Genomic DNA, 25,883 nt, shown 5'->3' with positions numbered 1-25,883 from the left:
TTTAAACAAAGACCATCTTTTAACCCCCTCTTCAGAATTCCAGTTTTTCTGAATGAATAAATTCTGTATGCTGAACATGTGTTGGCTGACTCTGTAGCATAGAGATGTCAGAAAGGAATGCCCTTTTTATCCTTTTTTTTTTTCCTTAAAAGAATTGCAGAACAGATCTTATAGTTTTACAGTTCAAAAATCTCAACATAAAGGCTCACAAAATTATAATGAATTTTACTAAAGTGTCCAAATTGAAGCTTAAAAATTATTCAGGAGCTGTGAATTGTCTGTATGATGACTGAAGCTAGGTGTTGTACAAAACCAGATGCTTACTGCTACTCAGTGTCACATCCCATGAGGTGAGATGGTGAATGTAATATTGTTTAAAATTCTGGTTTGGGGAAGCAGTCTCACCTCAGATTTCAAAGAACACCAGCCAAAATACCCTCCAAAATTATGTACTTATTCCAAAGTTACAACTACACGTAATATCGGAAATGGGAAAGGTGGAGCAAACTTCTCATTTGTAAAAATTCCTTATTTCGTCTTGTTTCTGTTACTCTGGATCACCTTTTTAACTGAGAAAGCTCATTTCCGCCTCCCAACCTGTTCTGTCCTCTTACTCAAGATTTTGCTGCTGTGTGACAGCTGTAAAACACTCTCCCCTTCCCTTCCCCCTCCGTCAGGAGAAATACTGAGCAGACCCTTCTAAATCCTAACATTTGTTAACAGTACACTTATTTTTTCTATAAAAGTAGAAGCAGCCCTTGCTGAAACTTGATGTAACAGGTTAAGATAATGCATCCACAAAGTAGGAGGGGATAAAGTCACACCAAAAGCTGCTATAGCCTTCCTCCTCCTTCAAGAGTTAGCAAGACCGGGCAGAATTGATTCCTGAATTACCAGTGTCCAAACCTGAAGAGCAGAAGGACTCAGCACTGTAAGTGACAGGCTGATAGTGCTGTAAGTTTGCACAGAAGTTACCAGGGGTAAACATAACCTTTCAAAAATAACAATAAAAACAGAAACCAAGAACTGTGGTTGGAGTTTTAGCATAGTATTTATTGAATAGTTTATTTTCTAGAGCCACATTGTGATAGGAATATCAGTGCATATTCAGCTCAGAGGCTTATTCTGAATGGACAAGGACAGAATAAAAACAAACAAACCATGGACTGGACACGTAGATCCAGGGGAGATTCATGAATATATTAAGAAAAAACAAAAAAGATATTCAGGCCTATCAAGTGGTATACTTTATTTGGAATAACTACATAGATAATCAGAGTACAGTTGTAGACTGGAGCCCAACAATGTTTTTTTTTTTTTTCCCCACATAAAAAAGTAAACTTTCATAAAAGCTTGTTTAGCAAAGTCAGAAGCAGTGTTATTTTAAACAGTTTATTTACAATGCTCAGATTGGCAAAAGGAGATATAAAAAACAGTGCAGTCTGACACATTCAAAAGCATCACTAGTTACATATAGATACAAGACAAAACACAGGTGGTTAAAAAGAAACCAGAAGTTGTGAACTCCTGCTAATACCAACAGTTGAACTGTTAATGAAATGCAGAAATTTACATATTTAGATAGTTTGTGAGCGTGCATTGCAGGGTACAAACTGTTCAGAGATGACAGAAGTGAACATAGAGTTTTCAAGGAAGACATAAATACATGAGAAAGCCTAAAAGCCTTAGGAATAGTACACTGAAACCTGACACGCCAAAATTGGACCCTGAAGTTACAATGTCACACCAATAATCCCATGTATTAAATAATGATTTGTTAACCAAGTATGGGGAATGTGTGGGGGTTTGGTTTTTAAACAACCCTGCTGAACAGGAGTGTAATTCTTTTCTTCAGACTTCCACTTCAAAGCAAGACAAAGAATTCAATTGATCATTTTTGGTGGTCAAAGCTCCTCATACCACTGTGTTACAGTGAGGCTGCAGGAGATCATAATCACAAAACTCAATTCTATTTAATTATAAACAACTACATTTATAAAATATCTCAAATAAGCAGCTGTACAACAGGTTAACTGTCATACTTGAAAGGTCAGGTACTTCATAATGTATCTCCATTTAGGAAATCCACAATTCAAACATTAGAGTGCTCTGCCAGTAGATGAAGTTAGGCAAGCATAAGAGTCATCCCAACTAGCAGTAAATTATGTGATCATCATCTTCATTTCAAGATCTGACAAACCAGTTTATTGCCTGGAGGAGACAATTTCCATAGAAAGTGTTTCAGTTATGCTGGTAAGGAAATAAATCTGTGCAAGGGAATACTGTGTTTAAAGGAAGGCCAAGTTACTTCTTCCAGTGATTGGCTGGTCTGCTTCAACACAACTAACCCCCTCTTGTGATTAACTTAGTGTTACCTAACATTTTGCTAATCATTGCTAAGTGCTAATGACTAAGGTACCATTAATGTCAGGAACAGGTCACTGCACAGCCACCTGCTTGTCAGTCACTCCCAAAGAGCAGAGTCTCTCCCACCTGCCTCATATCAAGTGGGTTGTTGATCGGCTTAATGTGTGACTCCTCCTCTCAAAGATCGAGGGAAGGCTGACCAAGGAAGGAGAAGGAACGCCCTGTTGGACAAAAAAAATATAAATATCAGTTACTGATCACTTATGAGCCAATTTCAATAGTGCAGGAGGCACTTCTCAGTCTTGAGATATACAAGGGATGTGTGACCGCAGAAGATCTCGAAGATTGGCAGCTTTTGAAGTTAATGATTCAGCATTTCTAGAGTTTGAACAGAAAACTTGACATATTTTAAAAATTGCAGAAGGAAGACTTTTTTTTCCTTGTTACCAGCCTCGAGAGATTTGGAATGCCAGATCATGTTTTTGAAGAGTAGCTGCTAACAAGTATTAGTGTACATCCTGCATCACTTTTTACAGTAATAATCTCCCTCCAAAATGAAGGCAAGATACACCATGATCATCTCTTAGAGAAACAGAGCTCCCCCTCCAATCCTACAACTGTCTGTGTTATCATCAGCTCTGAGCCCCAAATGAGATGCTGAACACATGTCTCCTTGGCTGCAGGAGGCAACAGCCATCCCAATGATTTGTCAGAGCTTGCTTTAGCCGTGCCTGGATGGGCACACACGAGGCAAGGAGCTGACTTTTCTGATGCTTGGAGAATAAGCTGCTTCTGAGACTTAATTACAGCGAAACCAACACATCAATATGTAGCACTAAAAGTAAACCTCTTTGGATTAGCTGAGATTTTATATTCTTTCCACATTAGACCTCAAGATACTTTCACAAGCAATCCTCTGTTGCTCTTAACAGCCAGCCAAGCTTCTCAGCACATCAACAGGTCACGGTAGTTAGGCAGCTCGTGCACCTGCATGCTTCAAGAAGCTTTTAAATAGGGATATTTTGGGCAGGTAAGAATAAACACACTTCACTGTGAACATGCCCTATGCCTGTTTATGGCATGTCCTCCATCTGCAGTCATTGGTAATATCTGAAAATTTAACCCTATGCTCCTCTTTATAGAGCAGCTCTTATTAGACTCAAGTATTTTATACCACATGTCGTTTTCTTTTACAGATAGAGAACAAGAAACAAACTACAGGTAAAATGAGCTGCTCAAGACTTCCTTGCAACCCAATTATTAAAGCTCTCAGAAGTCTGGCCAGTGAGCTACATGGCCATTTGGACAACTGAACTGAAACAGTGAGGAATTCAACTGTACATCAATTAAGAAAAAAAAAAAAAACAAACAAACAAAAAACAAAAAAAAAAAAAAAAAAAAAAAAAAAATACAAACAAAAAAAAACAACCAAAAAACACCCACAAAAAATTACATTTAAAAGCTTGTGAAAAAATAAGCTTGCACCCAGAACCAGAAATAGAACCACATGTGAGTGCTGACTCCAACCCTGTGCATTAGAGGATGTTAAAGAAGAACCCAACACCATTTGAAGCCCTTTGTGCATTAGAGCTGTACCAATAGAACTCAGGATTTCTTGCTCACTTCAGTCAGGATCTGATGCACAGAATTTCCCAGCACCACACTGGTTATCATCTCCAGCATCAGCACAAAGGAAAGTACATGGTCTCTCCAAGGCATGATGATTTAAGCTTTCCAAGCTGGAAGAGGCTTTTTTTGCTTCTACAGCATTTGCAAGATGAGTATTTGGAGAGCCAGGACACAGCACAGGTCGAGGCTTGGAATTTTGAGAGCTCCGATCAACAGAGCTGGAGCGATGGACATGAACAGCACATTTGGCAGCTCCACTGAGGCTGCACATGAAGGAGGAACGAGCAATCTACAATTAGGAAGGTTTCAAGAGTTAGTTCAAACAAGAAAAAAAAAAAAAAAAACAACCCAAGCATCCAAGCTTTATTGATACTTTTACTCTATGGGTTTTTTTTTTTTCTACACCAAAAAATTCCTACATAACCATAGGTCAGGATTTTATTTAAATAAAACAACATGTCTGAATAAAAGCTTTGACTCTTAATGGACTCAGTCAGGTTTCCTACAGCTTTAGTTTTCTATCAACAACTGCAGTGGTATTCCAACTTGAGGGGCTGGAATCCAAACCTCTTTTCCCCTCAGCCTTATCACTGAACCAAACAGGGTTCATGCAAATTACCACCACACAACACATAATGCAATAATAAGCTGCAGCTTATTATTGCAGAGGTGCAAGAGGTCTGGGAAGAATCTGAAACAGGAACATGGTTTTTCAAGTTTGTAAGATTCTGTGGAAAACAGGTATTTCTGTCTGGGGCAGATATGCACAAAAAGAAAAGTATATGGCTCTAAAGTTCATGAGAAATGAGATGCAGTGCTGTATCAAAATGAAGTTGATTAGAATGCAAAAACAATGGTTGTCATAATCAAATAGAAGGAAGAAAATCTCTCTACATAAAGCTAGGCAATAGCCCCATTGGTAGATTTTTTTTTTCCTCTAAAGCAAGGGAGTCTGCTGTGATACTTCCTCCCTTACTGCTTCATATTTTCTCATGTGGGAGAGCAGGGATATATCTTTATGTTGTACAATTTAATGGCCACTCAAACATACTGAATTACCTCAATATTAAAGTACTGACACATCAGTCAGTTGTAAAAAGATGAACAGGATTCCCTTTTCTTGGCCTTCTGTCCCACATACTACAGACTAGAAAGCAGCTGTTTACTCACCAAATTTACTCAAATACTGTAATAAAAAGTAAAGATTAAAAGATTCCTCCAAATCTAGCCTGCTTTACTAGACTGTATTAGGAAATTGAGTTTGGCCTAATGTAGCAGAAGCAAGCTGTAACAGGCAGCCAGGCATAGCAGAAGAGTTGCAATATGTAGAACAATATTTTATTTTACCAAGTTTTCTTAAACATTTACAAGGAGATAATTCCCTTGTTGTTTAAAAACTTGCAGGCTGCAGCATCTATGTTTCTCTACCCTTCCTTCCCAGTTTGTTTCACAGGATGTCTGTGAAATCTCACTACTTTGACTGAAACATTCACCACACTATTCAGGGTTGTACACCACATTTCTATTTAGTGTTCAAAATCAAAAGCATGAACCAATATAAGACTAGTGTTGAAACTTTCTCACTCTCTCAGAACAGGAAACATATTCCACCCCGAGCAAAAGACATTGGTGGTGTTTTTCAACATAAATGTAGAAGGCAACTCCCAGTTTCTAGTGCTGCATTTTCAGCAAGTAAAGCTTCTCATTAAACAGCTTTTGAAAATAATATCCCTATGAATGAATGCAGTTAAAAATATTTTTTCCCCCACTGTGGATGTTGGGATTGCTAGAGTAAGAGCAGCAGCAGCCTTGGAAGGAGGGTGAAGAGGAGAAGGGGCCCTCCCGGGCTGCACAGAGGTCACTCACCGCCAGGGAGGAGGTGCTGGTCAGGCGGCTGCCGATGAAACTCTCGTTGGCAGAGCTGGGGCTCCGCCCTTCGGTGGCGCTGTGGGACATCAGAGCCCTGCGGAGAGCTCGCTTGGGGGTTTTGGAGAAAGAAAAGGCTCGTGTGACCTGAGGAGAGTGGCACGTGGTTAAACACTGACAAAAACCGGGCTGGAATAGCTGCAGTTATACAGGCTCTCATCCTGAACATCTCTAGGATGTGGATCAAGTGTTGGTGGTTGGATCACAACACCCACACCTAAAGTGATCTGACTTTTTAAAGGCTCCCCATCATCCTTGCTCTTCTCATTCTGTCCAAATATGTGGACAGCACAGGAGGGAGAGAGGAGGGAAGAGATTTAGGGAGAAGTCAAAGCAAGGTTGGTCACCAAGGCTTCCCCACATCCCCGAGTCCTGCACAGTCAGGCCCCCTCTCCTTTAAGTTGCTCTCAATTTTGCATTATATTTAAAAGACTCAAAGTATTAAACAGCATAAGTTCCATAACAGACTCAAAAGTGACTACATAATACTTAGGACTGTAATACTTAAGACTATATATACAGATATTCCAAAACCTTAAACACCCCTTACCTTCTTTCTGTAAGGAGATTATATTTAAGAGTTTTAGTTCAGATTAAGTTTTTCCTGTCAGTACTGTAAATACTACAAACCACCTGAAAGAGGAATCCCAGAACAATTCTCTGACTAAAATGCACTCTTACCTTTTTTGATGTCTTCTTTATTGCTCTGGATGCTCTGCTTAAAGTACTGTCCATATCTTTAGTATTTACTTCAACTGAATCAGGATCAGCAACATAAATGAGATTTTCCTGTAGACAAAAATAGTCTTAATAATAGTAAATAGTTAAATATCATCACTTGCCAAAATATAGTTTTATAGTCCACTAGATCAGATTTAGAGGGTTTAATTGCCATATTCTTCCATATTTAACTCTTTATACAGCCCAGCAGCTATTTGTTTTCAAGCCATTTCATTAGATCAACAGCTGGTGCAATCAGTTTGTGAAACCACTTCATCAGTAGTTTTACATTCAGTTTATCTGATTCAGTTTCAAGTCCAGGGCTGACCAAATTAAAGGCAGTAGTTCTGAGGCATCCCTAAGGAGTTTCCAAGATAAACACTGCTTTATTCCACTGACACATCCAGCACATTTCTGAAGTGAAATCCTGAGAGCTCCAGCTGCCAAACCTTAAGACTAAAGACTTTTTAAGGGCAATACATGTTACAGAATAGCCATGAGTTTGGGTTTTTTTCATGCCTCATTCTTAAGCTCCAGCATGTGCAAAGCAATCTCTGGTTACCGACTTACAAAACCTAGGGGGCACACATGGGAGTGGGAAGTTGCTGGGATGATTTTTTGTTGTTGTTGTCTGTATTTTGAGAAAAGACATTTTACACTTAAAAAAATATATATCTTAGAAAGACCCCAGGCAGCAGCTTTATGGCCATTCCCAAGGACTAAGGAAGAGTAGCCAAAGCCTTTGCTGCCACCAGGTGGCAAAGTCATTGTTCTCATTCACATGAGTCTAGAAGTCTAAAACCAGGCAAAAGTGCTTAAATTGAAGCTCAATTTGACATTTAAATCAGTAAGAAAGAAGTATTATATAGTTGGTACAAAGCAATAAGTACGGAAATTATAACTAATGGGATTCAGCAAAGTAGGTTACAATTTGTCATTTGAATGTCTTGGGGCAAGAGGGAACGATGCATTTATTACACAAAGGTTTAATTTCTATTAAAAAATCCAAGTTATACGTGACAAAATAGTGAAGATAGGCAACACACAGGCCAAAGTAAATTAACACTTCCACATCAGCACTTTTCCTGCTCAGTACCTAAAAAGGAAAGGAAACTACATAGCCCAAATCTCTTATTCCTAAATCCCTAGATTACAAGACACACAAAATGAAACCAAGATGCTGTTTTCATTACTTAATTACCTCTCCTGTAACAAGCATGCCTTTAAAAATTACAACCAAATATTGCACTGTAAGAATGCACTGCAGAACATAAAGCATTCCTAGTTTACACCAAGTAGCTTCAGCTACATGTCATGCACATATTTTCAGCAAATTGAGATGACTGATATGCATAGACTTTTACATAATTAGAGCATTAGCTGAAAGCCTCTTGCTGTAATTGAAGAGGATCTACTCCTCAAATTAGTGGTTTTCTGACTATAGAAAGCCCACATGCTGAATTTCTAGAAATGTGACAAGGCCAGTGCCTCCTTCATGTCACTCTTTTTCTTATTTCCTTGTTTTAAGGTTGTAGATTTCTGTCTATGGGAAGAAGATGTGTCATGTCTCTTGCATAATGGATCAGATATGGTGTAGAGCAAAGAACTCAACCTAATACAGAGTTAATCCAACACAAGTGATCTATACCACTAGGATTGTAAATTCAAAGATAGCTGTGAAAGAAGCAAGCTGAATACAACTCTTGTTAGAATTACAGTGCAAAGTTAAATCTTTCACCATCACAAATTAATTATAAATAATTTTTGATTTTTAAGCACTACTTAGCTTCTGCACAAACTTAACTTCCAGGCTGTTTCTTCTTCTGCCTTTTAACCACTCACTTGCAGACACGTTAGCACAAATGTTTTCTGCTCTACTTTACCTCAGGCATGTCCACTATTCACTTCTTTAGCTTCAGGTGCTTAAAGCCAAAAAGAGGGGAATGCTTCAATCATGGTTCCAGAGTACTTACTGCATCTGCTTTACAAATAGTGTTGGCCACGTGCCGACACAACGTCTTCAGCCAGTCCTCCTTGCGAGGCTCCTCAGTTGTCATCTGGAAACTGAGCAGCTTGTTGTTCAGCTCTGTAGGTGGCCTCACAACTAAGGCAAAAGCTTTCTGGCAATCTACAGTTTATTTAAAAAAAAACAAAAAAAACAAAAAAAAACAACAAAAAAAAACAACAAAAAAAAAAAAAAAAAAAAAAAAAAAAAAAAAAAAAAAAAAAAAAAAAACAAAAACAACCCAAGGAGTTAATAAAAAGAGTAATTTTTTTAATATATAATTCGAGGGGAAAATTTCAGAAGGGTCAACCCTCTGTCTGCCAGGAGCTGGAGCTACAGACAACATGATTTGGCACAATGATTTTGTCTTTATTTACACATCAGCTGTTGTATCATTTGCAAGAGCAGAGTTCTGTCCATAGCCATCATCAAGAGGCTGCAATCAGCTGTTCAAGTAATAGCTGATTATTCACCAAATAATCTGCAGAGCAGTCAGCCTCACCTTATCCTCTTTGCCATTTCTCTTAACTGGGTTTGTGTTCAGGTGCTTCATAGAACATAAAGCAGAACACATGATGTGTATATCATCACTTACAGTGAAACACCAAATCTTGCCAGGATATAGAAATCTAGAAACTGGTGTGACTAGATTCTTTATAATTCACTATCAAGGCTGGAGCAGTATGGCAAAGCAGACAGAGAAATTAAGTCATCTTTTAAGATGCCAAGCACAGTTCCTCCTGAGCATTATCATCACCAGTTAGAAGAAAATTTGGTTTCACACCAACCGCACTTTTCCCTGGCCAGTCTAATGCTCTGGGCTGAAGTTTGAGGTTTGGTTTTTATTTTGTAAATCCAGAGCTGTCAAGTGTTTAACTCTGTTTATGTCACACTGCCAATTGGTTGGCTTATGCTAATGCCATCTAGTAGTTCTGCCAAATTTAGCATCCTGCAGCCATTCTTGAAAAGCCAAAAGGCATCAGTACAAGGAATTCTCAAGCTCATACAGAGATTCAAACAGAAGCTTTTACTAAAATCACATACCTAACATACCATACAATAAGTACACTTTAGCATTCCATCCCACAACAGCAGAACTTCCTCCTTCACACTCTGAAACATAGTTTAACTAGCACAGCACTTCAAAACACACAGACCTTCTGTCTCCTTGATGTCCAAGACTTTCTTGATCTGGGAGAGAGGCATGAGAACAACATGCTTGAGAGATGCAGGAGGCCTTGTGTGGCCATGAGGACTCTTGAAAGCTCCAATAACTTTGTGCCGTTTCCTCGCAATCTGCAGTTAAATAGAATAGACAGGGTCAGTTGGAAGATCTCTTGCCATTGTTTTCTTTCTATATTTTTTACCTTCCACTATCCAGGGAGGCACAGAAAATCTTGCTGCTCTACCACATAAATCTTAAAGGAATTCACTTATCTCACTACTCACTGCCTACAGCCCAAGTGGCCCAGCAATATTTGTTACTTGGCATCAAAACACTCAGCTGAAAAATACAATAAATTTTTAAAAAATACCTAGAGAGGAAGTAATTTTGCATTACAGACCTCAATTCTACCCTGCATAACAAACAAGGGTCTTTTGAAATCTACCACAAGGCAGCCTAGATTTAAATAGAAAAGACAACATCTATATGCATGAACCAACCTAAGGTGTGGTGTGTTATGTCCTAGAAATATCACTTGCTTATGCATGCAGCCATTGAGAGGCTTTGCATAAAAATATGTAAGGTACTTGTGTGTTAAAGTAATGCATCTTGTTTGTCTCTTGTCCAAGAGACAAGCCAAGAAGCTTTATTAAAAGTGGTTTTGTTTCCCTTTCCTTCCTTTACAAGAAAGGATGAAACTGAGTCAACTTGACTCTCAGGGAGAGTTTATCACTAGTCACAGGAACAGGCTTTTGTCTCTAAGTGCTGTTTAGGACAGCACTAATTTTGAATTATTTTAGAATTGGTCTTCTGTGAAGACAATGTTCTTCACTGCTGCAGACAGCATCAAGTACCCTATGAAAGTGTCCTTTTTTCCACATTAGTCTCCAAAACCCAGCTAGATTATTCTTCCCCTTTAGTTCTTCTTAATATTTTTAGTTTAAAGCATTTATTATGATTTTGGTTTTTTGGTAGCCTAAGAACAGACAGATGATCTACCAAGGCCCACTATTCACTCCCATTATATACAACTGAACTTTAAAAGGACAAACAGCCTGATGAGCCAAGGACTCCAGCACTTTTTCATCCATCGGTGCTATGCAAAGTGCTATTCAGATAAACATTTTTTAACACATTAAGCTGCTTTTATGTTTTTACTCTGGCTGCAAGACATAAAGGCTACATTAACACCTCCCAGCCATGCAGACATGACTTACTATGTTTGCTTATACTGTAGTTAATGGAGAGGAAACATCAGCACATGTTGACCCATCAGCAATCTGTGACTTAGAATTCTGCCTCAAAAGTTCTTAAATTTTACTTATTTATATTCATGTGTAATGTCAATCCCTCTACAATTCAGTTAGTGAGATGTACTGGTACAGGTACCTTACCTCCAGGCAATCATTGAACAGAAAGAGTGTGACCTGCTCTCCCCTGTCACAGAGGTCATCACCAAGTGCTACAGTTTCCAGACGCTGAACCAAGCTGCGGTGGGAGGACAGGAGATTGGCCTGAATGACACAAGCAAAAAGCTCATTAAGCATTTAGTTCAAGGGCTGGATTATTGCTTGCTTACAGCTTATGATCACTGGCAATCTGTTTAAAGCAGCACCATTGCATTGTAGCCTCACACACTTTTGCAAAGGGAACAAAGTACTGCAGTAATTTAATAGATCTGCAGCTTGGGAGGAATTACTTACAGGACATCCATCCACTTCATAGACAACGTCAAAGAACTGCCTTTGTGCCTCTGTTTTTCTTTTGTCTTCATTAATGTGTCTAAGGAAAACACATTATATTAATCTCCAATGCCAAGCAACAGTAAATGGATGCACTGCATTTAAGACATACAAAAATAATAAAACTAAACATTCAGGAATAGAATTTATAAAGCAGCAATTGCCACATTTGCCTGAAAAAATAGCCAAATACCACATGACATCACATAGGAAACTTCAGCTCTAGAACACTGTTCTTGTCACCTTACCAGCACTTCACACACTAATCAGTTAAAATAGAATTCCCCTCCCCTGCAAAATTTTGAACCAGAGACTGACACAACTCAGTTCTTTACAGCCTGCATTTTGTCTCCTCCAAATCAGGGCTGCAGCTCACCAAGCAGCAGATGCAAGAATAATTACAATTTAAAAGTTGTTGTTAAAACTGGGCAAACATTTACCCAATTAATGCAGGAGTTCTCCTTGCTGGAGACATACGCTACACTTCAAAAGAGGTGAGACTTACAATCTAAACAACTTCAGCTTTCAGCTAATTAACTCATGGAACAGCGCCAAGAAGAGCTAATACAGGACTAGAAGAAAAACTCATCTCCCACCAGAAGTCTGTCCTTTCAGTAGATACATGCACAGAAATAAGATTTAAAGACAAAATCCATCTCTTCCATTCCAGAGGGAATAGATAGAAATAAGAGCTGGAACAGAAGAGAGGACTGAGGACAGTCTCTGCTGAGGCAGGGAGTCAGCAGAGGTCCAAGTGCTGGGTAACGTCACAGACTCCTTCAGAGCTCTGGCACAGAACACCAAAGTGACAACAGCAGCCAAAAGGAGGCTGAAGAACACCTACAGTTCTGTTTACTTACTGTTCCTTGTGGCAACATAATACTGACAATTTAGGAGGAATAGAGAGATCTAAATGCAGTATGGTTAACAGTATGTTCCATAGAATCTACATGACTTACGTCATCACCTCCTTTAATGATTCAATAGCTCTCTCTAGAGTTATTTTATCTGGGTTCTCTTCTGCTGTATGTTTCTTAATATCTACAATTAAAAAAAATAAAGAAATAAAAGCTCCACACATATTACAAGTGCTGGAAAAGAAATATGAAAAACTCAAATTTAAACTGAGTTAAGATAAGCTGACTGAAGAAATAAGATCTACCCTGGAGTCCAAGTAGCACTGATTAAGTGGGGAACTAGGCTGAACAGAAGATGTCCAGACATCTCATTAAGAAAAAGAGACCCAAATACAATACAGAAACCAAACCCTTAAACTCTTAATAAAAATTAAATTGAAGTGCACACATAAGCATAGAAGTCTTTTTCTACCTGAAGCAAAGGGTGATGTGAATTTTTTATTATTTTTATTAACAAAATCATTGCTACAGCAAGTGGTTGATACCAGGCAGAACACATGAAACTGTGAGCCTTGTCAATATGAATTGCTCTCTAGTTTATGTTAGTTTCATTTGAATCTCAATTATATTCTTGTTTGAAGAGACAGAATTGTCAGTGCAAACTGTTCCTCTATCTGTATCCTGCATACAAATGTATGAACAAGTGGAATTTAGTCAGAATTTATGCTTTCTTTAGTAGTGGGTCTCACTGACTGGCAGGAATCATGGGTAACTCACATAACCAGGCTTGTTTGAGATAAGAAAACCTGTTGCTACAAGAAGTAGATATCATCTTGTGGTTTTAACACCTTCACAGACAAACTAATAAAAATTACATCACTGGGTTACCATTTAGTAGAAGGGCAACACTGGGCAGCCTTTGAACAGGACGAATAAGGAGCTCAGCAAGGCTTTGGCGGCCACATTCAGGTTTAGCTTGATTTATCTGGGGAAAAGAAAATAACGTTTACTTTTTTATTACACACATACACAAGAAAAGCACAAGATCAGAGAAAACTTGCTTTCCTTGAAATTAGCATAGCTATACAAGTGTGAGAATCATTTACCACACTTATTAACAGAGCATGTTAAAAACCACATTATATTCTAAACTACACAGTGTTCCCAGAATGTCTAATTTTAATGGGTCCATATCAACCCTTCAGCTCTTGTTCCAGGCGCTAATGTGGAGTGGGACTGGGGACAGCCTGTTCTCTTACATGTTCCCCATTTTTTAGATATCAATACTTGGATGTAATTCCTAGTCCCTCAGAAAACATGAGCTGAAACTGTCAGTGTGATTACTTGACTATTTAGATATAGCTACACTTGACTATTTAGTTAAAGCTACACTGCACTATTAACAGTACACACATATCTGAAGAGATCAAGAGTTTTAAGCCTCATCTTCAGAGAGCTTTCTTTGAAGATCATCTTCCTGTTAGATCTCCCCTGTTAGGCTCCTATTCATTAGTCACAAGAATGCTGAGAAATTCTACCTCCCTGCAGCTTCACAGCTGCCCAAGGAAAGTTAAAAGCTATTTCAGAAATACAAGTCTCACAAACACAGGGAGGGGGCCAAAGTAGCAGCTCCAGTTATCTTTACAGAAAAGGGAAGACATGTATTTGGGAGGAACTTTTTCCAGCAACAAATACATATAATCAAACTACCTTGAAAGCTGTTTAACAGAGGAGGAACTCAGACTTTTTCTGAAAGAGTCTTATGAGGAGCTTGAGGGATCGAAGTTCAAGTCCTTCCTATTTTTGTCTCACCAAGAGATGTTCACACTCCTTCAAGCTTTCAAAGTTTCACATTCTTCCATCAACTACATTCAGTAGAACATTGTAACAGACCCCATGTTCTACTCATAGACTTAGTTCTGCAGACACTTACCTTTAGGAAGGCATGAAACCTTGGTTTCTGCTTTTCACATCTTGTAATCGTCTCCTTGCTCATTTCAAAGAAATTCACAAATGGAGGGTATGTTTTCAACAAGTCTTTTGACTGAAAGAAACAACTGTTAGGGCTCTGCTTTACATATTATGTATCATTGCACATATGTTCACATGCCCTGAGCCATACAAAGCTGCTCAAAGGCACATTGCAATAAAGAATAATAAAAAACGTGTTGTAAACCCATACGTGTTCTCAGAACAAGACAAGACATTTTTGCATGGCAGATGCCCCAGGCTGATGCTGCTGATGAAAGGCAGGCTGCTCTCACCAGCATCAAGCAAACATGACAATCTCAGAAGCTGCTGAGCAGCTCAAGTGAGAGGCAGGTTCTCACCCAGCAAGAGGCTCTTGGTAAGAACTTTGGAAATTTCAGACAGATATTTTCACCAGTTACTGCAATCACCTCTTAAATCACCAGAAGCAACACCTTAGACTGAATGCTTTTGAATGACAAGCACTATTTGTCTCCAAATCATCAGATCAGCAAAATCACAAGACACCTAGCAGCCTATTTATGTTAAAATACTTTGCAGTCCCAGACTAAGCTTTCCTGTTCTACACAGGACTCCTTATTCACTTACATGTTTCAAGCCTTGAAGAAAGAACATAAGAAGTTTTTGTGAAAAGTTATTTTCCTAGTTCTTTACTATTGATCAGAGGCAGCAGATGGCTAAAGGCCCAGGAAGTGGCTTTTAATGTCTGAGTAGAAAGCATGTCTGCTGTGTTGCAAATTACAGTTCTCAAACTGTGGCTATTTGTAGTTTAAATCCTTCATACCTGTGAACAGACATATACACTAAAACTTGACATGGATTGTATCACCTAATTCAATTGTAAAGTCTAAATAAAAAAAAAAATGATGCAAGTTGTAGTTCTTTCTCAGCAGTGCTTTCCTTGTGTTTGCTAGCTCCTAGCAGAGGATTGTTTGTAAGGCAAGATAATAGCTGGAAGCACAAAGAAAGAAACAGGAACTTACATATTTGAGAATGATATCACCAATACTTTTGCTTTCAGTCCAATTTATCATAAGATCTTCCAGGTCTTCCTAGAATACATGCAGGGATGGGGAGAGAAAACAAGCTGAGCATAAAGCCATTAAATGGGATCAGTATTTTGCCAAACACACATCATTAGGTGTGTGTCCATGCTGACAAAACAAGCAATCCTAAAAGTTGTACAATTTTACATTCAGCCCCTCCAGTCCACTGAGGGCTGAAACAAGAGATCTCTGGCTTAGTGAATATGTACATATAACTGTAAATCCATGCAAGTAGAGCCTGGCAGCATGTCAGGACCAGCCAACTCTGCAGCAAGATGCCACTGCTGCATCCCACACCATACACAACACATCCCAAAGGAATATTGAAAAAGGATACACAGAAGGCAGTTGAACCAATTCTAATTAAGACTGTACAACTTATCTAGGACTTAAGTCTATAAGATAGGATTGAAATAGAACTAGGATAGATTCCACTTAGTTGCTACACCAGGGTGTCAAGGAAAGTGAGACAGAGCCTGTTAAGCCCATAGGAGCTTGATAAGGATCAAGCTCAATCACCTTCAGACAGTAAGAGGGACAGGAGGGCACAACTGAAGGCTCAGGATTCACCTTAAGTGAAAAGGATTTATCACTAATATTGGTTTTTTGCTGCCACTGCTCATATCTTTATAACACCAAAGATGAAAGAAAACACAACAACTACATCAAAGCAACTCTCACTGCACTGTCTGCTGCAGGTGACTCAGATTTGACACACAGACACAGCTCTACTTTCATCTCTGTCTCAGTGGGCACACATCAATAGCTGGCCTGATTAACCAGACTGACCCCACTGCTTGGAAAAAAACAATAAAAACTGTACAAACAAATCACCAAGTTGCAGGTAGTCTGCAAGTCTCTCTATTTTAAAAGCCTGCAGTGAAATGCTGCTGGGAACAAGCAGATGCCACTATTTGAAAGAGTATGTATCAGCACCAGGAAGAGTCTATACCTATTTCAGCAGACACAACTGAAACCATGCAGAAAATATTCAAAAACCCTATGAAAGCTTCCCCTGCAGGGGAGAAAGTGCAGCTTGCCTTGATTTTAGTGTGCACATCAAGAATATCTGGAATGCTGCCAAATATGGTCTTGATCTCTTCCTGTGCAAGGATTGGTCCCCCAAGTTGTCCTTCCTTCTCCAATGGAACTTGAAATAACTGAGGGATTAAGAAAAAAAAAAAAAAAAAGTTAATGCCCTCCTTATATTCTGTTAGAAATAGTTATGAAAGCAACAGTGTTTTCCTTCTAGATCATAATTTCCTGCAGTCACAATCTTGAGATGTCTCCATTCAGCAAGAGTGGGTTTTGGAGAGTGGTTTGAAAATACAAACACTTAGTTTGATACATCTCTACAGCATAACCCCCTTTCATCTCTTTCTACTCACACACAGCTTGGCTCATTCTTTAAGTAGATAATCAGCTGCAATAGAAATAAACTTTCAAGAAATTAAGCTCTTCCTGTAAGTTGTTTGCTATTCTGCTCTTCTTGGAATAATTTCAAAAAAGACTTTCCCCTCTGCCATCTCTCTCTATTCATTAATATCTAAAATATTAGTCATAAAGATCCTATTTTCCTGACACTTCCAATTTCCATATATATTGCAATACCAGATTAGAATTCTAATTCCAGATTAGAAATTGTATTTTACAACCTAAAACTGAGTATTTTTGTGTCAGTAAAATTACATGAGACTGTTTATATTGTCATCTTCCTATGAAGCTTTGATGCACCCAAGCCCTCAAAAGCCTGCAGATCACAGACTGAAAATACTAATTAATGTGAAACATTATTATAATTGACCTGGACTGGCTTTAAAACCATCTTACCTGAATTATTGTTGTCAGAATATCAACATAGTTACTTTCTGTCTGATACAATTCCTTTGCAACCTGCCATCTTGCAGACTGCTTGAGAGGAAGAGGAGTTGAGTTTTTGGAAGGTCTTGCACAGGATTTTGGTGTTTCTGATGAAGAGATATTCCCAAAAGAAAATAGAGCTTTATTACAATAGAGTCCCTAAAAAAAGCTCATCCTCAAAAAAAAAAAAAAAAAAAAAAAAAAAAATAACAACCAACCACCAAACAAACAACTTCAGAATTGTTAACTGAAGATAAGTTTGGCATTTTTATTTTAAAGCCTATATTGTAGTTACCAGGGCTGTTTTAAGAAAATAGCTCTCTTTATTACAGCCTACTTATAGAGCAACAGGAACACATAATTCCTCAAAATTAGACTGAAACTAATAAGCCATTTATGGGCAGGTCAATGACTTGACCCAATTCTTAGTACCTTATATTGCAGGAAGCAAGGATTAGGCGCTGAACATTACTTATTTATACACTGGTACAAAAGTGCTTTTCTACTTTCACTTTCCCTTGTAAACAATTCTCTCAGCTGCCTACCATCCTTGCATTAGTTGTGTACCTCAAAATCATTTACTAAAATCAGCTCTTGCACACAACTCTTACATTTCATCCTACTGGGGGAAGAAGAAAGGCTCAAAAGTCAAAAGCTAAAGCCAAGGCAGACCTGAAACAGTTCATGAGTTTTAAATACTTGCTCATGTATTGGATTTTAGAGACCTCCACTGACTTTTTTGATATCAAAGCTCATTACTGCCATAGTTAACAATGGAATAAGTACCTTATCTGTTGTTTCCAAAATAGCATGTTCTGAGACTGCTGCTGTTGGATGAGAAGAAAATTCCCTACCAGGGGCAACAAGAGCACAGCATCATCCAAGAAGGCTGATCTTCTGAATTATGACTTACAGGTTGTGCCTCATTGGGAGCTCTTATGTAATTTGAGTTTGCATTTTTAAAGCAGTAGCAGCTCCAGATATGTCCTCTATATATGTTGGACCAGACCTTTTAAAAACATTTGGGGTATGAGCTTTTGACTAACCCAAAACTTTGCAGTTCCTCTCTTCACAAGAGCCACATGCAGAGATATTTAAAACTCTGTCCATTCACTCAAAACCAATTGATGATTTATATTCTTGTGAAGTTTTAGACATGACAGTTTGCTGGCACAAACAGTGTTGCCTCAACAGAACATTTCAAAAACCTAGGAGTGGGCCCTGCAGGAATTTTCCTTTTAACTCTTCTAGAAAAGAATCTTTGTCCTTTTCCCTCCAAGTATCCTGTGGAGGGTATTTCAGACAATTTGCTGTTGACTATGCTGGTAATTTTCTACAGATTCCAACAGAGTATCTGAAGCATTTTGGAGTAACACTCAACTGTACTCCCTATTTATCACCTCCACATCTATTCCTCCAGGTATGAACACAGTTACTGTGATGACAAGAGGCAGCTTGGCCTGTGTCTGAACTCTTCACTCCATTTTTTTCCTCTACACCTCAAAAAGGCAAAAGCCTGGAATTACTTTGCAAATCTGTAGAAGAACCTGTAAGATTCCCCCATCACCACCATTTCCACCTGCATGAAGGAATTATTAAACACTGTAAGTGGGGCTGAATGGAAGGATTTAGCTCTACCTCCGTTGGCAGCGCTTGACTCCGGAGTGTTGGAAATATCCAGCAGGGAGCCAATAGAGAGGGAATGCTCAGCTGAGGGGCGTTTCCGAGGAGGGAAAGGGGACAGGTCAGTTTCCCTGGTCAGCTGGGCCAGAGTCTCTTTCAAGCGGCGCCGTTTGCGGTTGCTGTTGGGAGTGCTCAGGGACAGCAGCGACACTGACTTCTTGAAGTCGGGACTCTCCGACTGTAGGCAAAGAAAACTTCATTCAATGGTTTATTCTCTGTGTCCTGTTCAGCTCAGTGCAGAGATCAATTATTACAGACATCAACTTCTTAGGGAAGCCAAGGAAAAATGTGTGAAGCTTTCTTTTCCCCTTTTTAAAATAGAAACCGCAGTAGTGTTTTGTTTGACTAAAAGTAAAACTGTTGGGAAGTACAAAGAGTTTTCCATTCCAAATTACTATGGATTATCTGGAACTTAAATGCTGCTTTAAACTATCTGATCTCTGGTCCCACACACATTATGTTGCATGCTAATTTTACCACCAAAATATGCTGTGCATTGTGGGAGTGCTCAACATACCTTCTCAAATAAATACATGGACTCTCCAGCTCTGGCATCCATTTGAATGCTTCCCCAAAACCACTAAAGGAAAAAGGAAAACACATATTACAGAGCTTCACCCTAAGTTAAAAGTATTCAAAATAATCTATAATAGTAACACAGTTGTCATGGAAGATATTTTTTCAGAATAAGCCATGTGCTTGCATGTGGCACACACAGTTCTACATAGCAGCATTCTCTAAAGAATTTGCAGCACTAACCTCTTGCTTTACAACATAAAGTTTTTTTAAAGGTTCAAATGGAAGATCTTTGACTGTACTTTCTTCAACCACCAAGTGTGTACACCTTTCATCACCAACTGGTAAATAATGTCCTCCTAGATAAAAAACAAAAAGCAAATTAGCAAGTGGAAAGAAGGTTCTTGTTATAAATTAGAATCTTACTTAACAGTTCTGTGGCACCTATCATTATTAAATCCACCCCTTTTTTCCCCACGGGTTTTCATAAACAACCACCTTGCATTTCTGTCATTTCTTCCATGTTAGCTTTCTCATCATCAGAGAATCCCAGGAAACTTAACATGCAATCCTGAAAGGGAGGAACCTTGAACTGGTTTCTAAAGTTGTCATCAGCTGCAGAGAAATCACTGAAAGAAAGAAGATGCACAAAAAGGTCACTTAGTAAGTGATTCATGTCAGTATTTAAGCAGAAGCTCACAATATTTCAGGTGAGTAGGACGTAAGGTGAAGGCTGAAGGAAAACAAACACCTACATTTCATTCCTTTTCTCCCATGCCTTGTAAATCCACTCAGCTTTCAGGATAGGAATACCAAGGCTTACAGCAATCTACAAAACAGGAAAAGCGTAAGTTGTACCAAATATTTCCATTTAATTTTTTCCCCACATCAAGAAAAATTTGTAACCTTCCTTTTACTTTTCAAGACAGATACTGCAAAAAGTGAATATATTCCTTCAAGAATCATATCCAACTGCAGTTCCTCAGAGTTAGAATGTATGAATTCAGGAGATCAGATCAATAGCTATTTTGACATTTCCTCTAAAGTGCACCATTTTGTTAGTCTGATATCCTTCATCACTCACAAAAACACAAAATCAAATCTCTGTTCCAGTGGAATATGGGATCTTTTCTCTGCTTTTGATACTTTGTAAGAAAAATATCCCATCCTGCTTTTATCAAAGAGAAAGTGACTATTTGAAAGGTAACTGCCATGACTGCTTGAGAGATTGTACATTTTCCTACATTTTCTCCTTTGAGTTGGCAGAAAGGAGTGTTTGAACAGAAAGTAGGACTTCTCTTCCAAATGCAAGACTATAAAAAAAAAGAAAAAAAAAAAAAAAGCAATATCCTACCAATAATTCAAACAAGGGAGAGTCAAGAGGCATAGAAATTGCTACATCATATGAGACAATACAAAAACCTATAATCTGTTATTTACTTCTAAACTGAACCAGGAAAGAAAAAGTACACCCATGTCTGTTTATACATAATGGAATATTTGAATCTTCACACATAACAAGTTAAAAATATTTTTTAAAAGACATGCACCAGTTAAGGACTGAAGCTTCTTGCAAGTTACCTCAAAGTTTATAGTTTGGACAAACAAAAGCAGGCACTTGTTCATCATTGCCTTAACTACTGGTAGCATCAATATTTAACCATTTTGAACCTTGTTATTTACCATACTTGTCTATTTCAAATTTATGTTATTTACATATCCCACAGAGACAAAAACATTCCAAAGCTGAACACCACACAGATGAATTCAACACTACAAGTTATTGCTGTTAGTACAGGAAAAAACATGAGCTTCTGAGCTGAAGTACAATGAACAAACTTAGTCTACAAGAGCCAAATTCCAAAGGTTTCTCTGAAACATCATCTCAAGCTTACATACTCTGAATTTGTCTCCATGTGTTGAGTTTGCCACCAGATGAGTAACTTTTGAGCTAAAGTCCCTTCGAATAATTCCACCCATATGATGAACGAGGGTCACGAGCCTAATCTGAAAAATGAAGATGAAAAGTTTTCAGGATCTTTTGAAGAGTGAGTTCAGTACAAAAGTGGTTTACAAAGAAAGTTACAGAAGGTTACATTCAATGTCTAGAAATAGAAATACTCTGATCTGTTCTTGAAACAAATTGTTCACATCAACAGAAGATATAGCTTATACATCAAAAGAACTATTTATATTTATTTTTATTTCAACATTTAATACAGCCTTGCCATGTAGCCTGAAGACTATCCCAGCCACCAGTACCCTCATGATCATCATACATAATGCCTTCACCTTTTCACACCTGTCAGATTCGACATTTTCCTTGCTGATTTAGTCAATTCTAGATCAAATCTAACTAACCCCAACATCAGGCAAAGGCTTTTGGTTTTGTGGGTTTTTTCAGATGCAGATGTGGAGCCATATCATTGATTCCCAGATGTCCAGTAGGGAAATTAGATGGCAACTGCCTACTGAAATGGAAAAGCAAAGTGCTAGAGTGTCAAACAAAGAGTAAAGTCCTGATAGCACAATATCATGACAAAATAACATGCCTGCAAATGCTCTGAACTGAGCTACAAAGATTTACTTGGCCATTCTATCACCTGTACAGAAAAAGAGGAGACTACTGGGTAAACATCTTATCTGAAGCCTCAACTTACAAAACTTTAAGCTCTACTGAATTAGGGCAGTTTAATGTCACAAAGTGACCAAAAATAACACAGATAAAACGACTTGAACAAAGTTTTGGTCCCATCTTCAAATATCACTGCCTCTGGACTTGCAAAACAAAAAAAACCCAAAAGAACAGACAAATCATTCTCCCCATACAAGCTTGAGCTGTGGTAAACCCTATGAGTTATGAAGACAATGTCTTCTATAACGTGATTTTACCAATCCAAAGAATAAATTACTTACTAATTCCTCTTTCTTTCTGAATCCTGTAAAGCACAGTACCAAGTTCATCATACTTGCACAGTACAGTGGGCGGCAGGAGAAAGGTAACGGCTGGAAACAAGAAGAAAGCTCATGAGTCAACACCATACTGCTCCCATTAAAGTTCTCACATTACCTTTAATACAGTACTATTATTTCTAGTATTAAAAATGCATCAGACACTAGGCTAGGTCTGTATATTCAGCTATACCTTAGCTCCAGGCCTGCTGTAAAAGTAACTAGAGCATCCCCAAATTCTACGTGTACCACTCCATCCTTTTACTTCCTCCCCAGTCTATCTGCTGCACATCACAACTTTTGGAAATATAAACTCATTACTGGAGAATCATTTGTATGGTGCCATTCCTAATGGCACAATCCCAAGTGGTGATCAACAACTCCCACAGCTACAGCAGCAATTGTAGCCTTACCACTGTCTGCCTATGTGCAATATTCTAACGCAGCACTAGAAACTTGCTTTTCTTCAAGCTCTCTTGCTAGGAACGTTTATAACTGATTGGAAAAGCAAGAGAGATTTTACTGTGAGCTGTTATAAGTCCCTGCAGCAGGAAACTAGTGATCTGATTTCAGCAGGAAGCACACACACCTCTCCTCTCTGTGCACAGTGCAGCACCACCGGCGGCCCGACGACTCGGCAATCCGCCTTGCAGAGGTTGCTGAAGATGGGAGTCTGGAAGTCTGACACAACGAAGATGGTCTCAAATTCTGGGGAATCAGAATCTCCCAGCTCTTCTAGCGTGTCTGTCTTTACGTAGGGCATTTTAATTTCCTTCATGCACAGGGGTGAAAGGGAAAGCATTACTCAGGCACAAGTGTAAAATTCAACCAATGTTTATTTTGGACCATTAGAAAAATGTGTGATTCATATTTCAGAGGCAGAATTAGGATTTGTGAAAGCTGAATGCAATGCACTCTTCTCTAGCATAAGCATACTATGAACTGCTGCATGCTTTAAGACTGAATGTCAAAGTAATTCCTTCTTTTAAAGAATCAGACTTCTGGTTGCTTTAGCAGTTTACATATCAGTTCACACTGATAATTTAGCATTGCAAGCAGCTACATAGAAAAAACACCCTAAGCTCAAAAGATAAATGAAATTTCAGACTGTCAGAACAGCTTAGGGTACTTTGGGATGCTAATAAAAAGTAGCATCCAGTTTGCAACAGCAAGCTCCACTCCGCAGAACATCTACAGAACAGAAATAGATTTTGTTCATTGCTTGATATTTTTAAGGGGTTAAAAAATTTGGTCCATTCCAATTTCAAACATTAGTTCCAAACTTTATCTCTTGTGTCTTTCCCATCAAGAAATGGAAAAGCATTTCTTGCACTTCAGTTTAAATTCAGCTTTCAGTTGAAAGAGAAGCCCATTGACAATTACAAAGTCAGTTCATAGCACAGACTTATGTGTGACTGAATACAAGCATGCAGTTGGATGTCCCCAGGGATATTTTGAGGCCCCTGTTAGAAAACACCACTAGGTAAGAGCTGCAAGTATTACTCCAGATTTTTAAAAAGTGCTAATTTTGATGAGCTGTGACACCATCAGAACCATTAGCATATATTATGGCCATTATGCCCAATTAACACAAATTAAAGCACATCTCAGACCCAGTGAAGTGTAACATGCTGCATGCAATTACGTGTGCTGAATTGCATGACATACCATATGAATAATACTTTTTATTAGTTTTTCTTCTGATTTATCAGGACTACTTTCCTTTATCTTTATAACAGGTACTTCCATTATCTTAATGGTCTGTGGAAGAGGAGAACTTTAGTACAGGAGCAAATTGGTTACCACAAGTCTGAAGGCACAACATGCCCTTCCAGTGACTGTTTTATCTCAGGCCCACATACCTCCAAGGCTTTCAGAAGCTCCTCACGTTTCCCTGCTTCCTGAACCAAAACCACTCTTGTTTCTATTTGAGGCATTTCTTCTGCTTAGAGAGAAGCAAGGATATTATTTGTATTTTAGCAGAAAAATCCATGTTATGTCTAAATCAAGCAATAATGTCAAAAAGAACACAGGCAGAGAGCCTTTCAAGACTCCTTATCAGAAACAATCCTGAAAACAAATGTTACTTCAGGAAGAGTGTCCTTTAATTAAGGCATACCCAATTGAGTTAAAGCCCAAACTTTCTAGTATGAGGTGAAACAACAATCTGCAATTAATGACCAGTCAAAGCAAGAATGTAAATCAAGGAGTAGGGAGGAGGAAAGACAACAAGCAAATGAAAACCCCAAAAAAATACAGGCTTAATGCTTCTAGCAGAATTAGGTACCAAGATTTGCTGGGAAATAGACAGCTGGTGTCTTTTCTGTTTTCTGTGTTCCTGACTGACAGGGTTCATTACTTTCTTGGTAACTGAGCAGTTACCAGGAATATCAGAACTGAAATTAGATGCCTTGTTCTTTTTTTCCATGTATACATAAGCCTTCAAAATATTAGGAGTAAGAACAAATGTTGCCTCCATTTGCATCAACAGACCACCAGCAGATTTTGGCTACTACCTTGGAGAAAAGCACTGGTGGTTGTTTTTTAATTTTAAGATTTGTTCTTGAATTATTTTTGGGCTCAAGACTATTAATCTCTCCCCCTCTCTACCTTATACCTATTAATCTGTCCACAACAGAGCAGCTGCAGTTTCCAAACATTGGTGTCAAAATGTCACCTGGAGTGATTCATTCCACAGAAGAGGCATCAAATGGAACTGACAGCTTTCTGTACAAGAGCCAGAAAATTCATTCAATTCAGGCTGTAACCCCAAATTTTCTTAATGAAAGGATTCCAGATCAACACCCTTTTCCCTACTGTACATACAATACAGTTTGTACATATTGTACATACAATTTTGGAGTTCAAAGTGCTTTTGGTTTCTCAAAACTACTAAATACCAACAAAGTAATCAGTCATTGCAAAAACTGAGTTGTCTTAAAATAAACTGCCCCCATTACCTTCAACATCCAGAACAGTTGCACGGAATATATTCTCTTTGGAGGTTTCTATAATTTTTGAATCAAGAACAGAAGAATCGGCCAAGAGGCTCCTCCCAGTTTCAGACACCAGAGTACTGTTGTCAGCCATGATTATTGTGCCTTGTTTCTTTCTTCAACAGCTGGAAGGTGGAGGGGCCAAACTCAGTTACAGGTGCAAAAAGCTCATCCATAAAAGAGTCCTACAAGCGAGGCTGTCAGAAGTGACTTCACAAAACAAAACATTCAGGCTCTTACTGAACTCCCACTCACACTGATAGAGCAGCTCTGAAAGAGCATCAGGAGTAACACAACTGATAGAAAGGACTGACAACAAAGCTGCTCAGAAATGGTTCTGAAATTCATCTGCACAGAGAGCTGCAGAGAGGGAACTTCAGGTCGGAGCACAAACTCAAATGCTCATTTAAAAAACCTCAACCACAAAGCA

At 38.5% G+C, this 25,883-nt stretch overlaps 1 protein-coding gene across 1 annotated transcript; it reads right to left on the bottom strand.

Moving 5' to 3' along the window:
• Positions 1-1,303: 1,303 nt before the first annotated feature.
• Positions 1,304-25,564, bottom strand: ECT2 (epithelial cell transforming 2). Its single transcript, XM_083868274.1, has 23 exons — positions 25,418-25,564; positions 24,320-24,399; positions 23,047-23,229; positions 22,422-22,511; positions 21,405-21,512; positions 20,261-20,334; positions 20,004-20,134; positions 19,749-19,864; positions 19,507-19,569; positions 18,945-19,167; positions 17,277-17,413; positions 16,487-16,606; positions 15,384-15,452; positions 14,345-14,455; positions 13,300-13,396; positions 12,514-12,595; positions 11,516-11,594; positions 11,207-11,326; positions 9,805-9,943; positions 8,616-8,770; positions 6,604-6,711; positions 5,863-6,009; positions 1,304-2,588 (listed from the first exon to the last, which is right to left on the bottom strand). Exons 1-23 carry the CDS (start codon positions 25,545-25,547, stop codon positions 2,499-2,501), a joined length of 2,652 nt encoding a protein of 883 aa, XP_083724400.1. The 5' UTR covers positions 25,548-25,564; the 3' UTR covers positions 1,304-2,498.
• Between the last annotated feature and the right edge of the window lie 319 nt (positions 25,565-25,883).

Source organism: Zosterops lateralis (assembly GCF_965231275.1).
Source record: "Zosterops lateralis genome assembly, chromosome: 10".
Taxonomy (NCBI): Eukaryota; Metazoa; Chordata; class Aves; order Passeriformes; family Zosteropidae; genus Zosterops; species Zosterops lateralis.
The sequence above is the reverse complement of the archived record's forward strand: the minus strand, read 5'-3'. Positions and strand labels throughout refer to the sequence as shown.

Bases quoted from the DNA above. Each gene is read 5' to 3' on its own strand.
- ECT2 (XM_083868274.1), bottom strand. From the start codon at position 25,547: ATGGCTGACAACAGTACTCTGGTGTCTGAAACTGGGAGGAGCCTCTTG. The intron at 22,512-23,046 runs GTGTGTGTGCTT...TCTTGTTTCCAG, and splicing joins ACTGTGCACAGAGAGGAGAG to CCGTTACCTTTCTCCTGCCG. The intron at 15,453-16,486 runs GCAAGCTGCACT...CATGTATTCTAG, and splicing joins ATGTGCACACTAAAATCAAG to GAAGACCTGGAAGATCTTAT.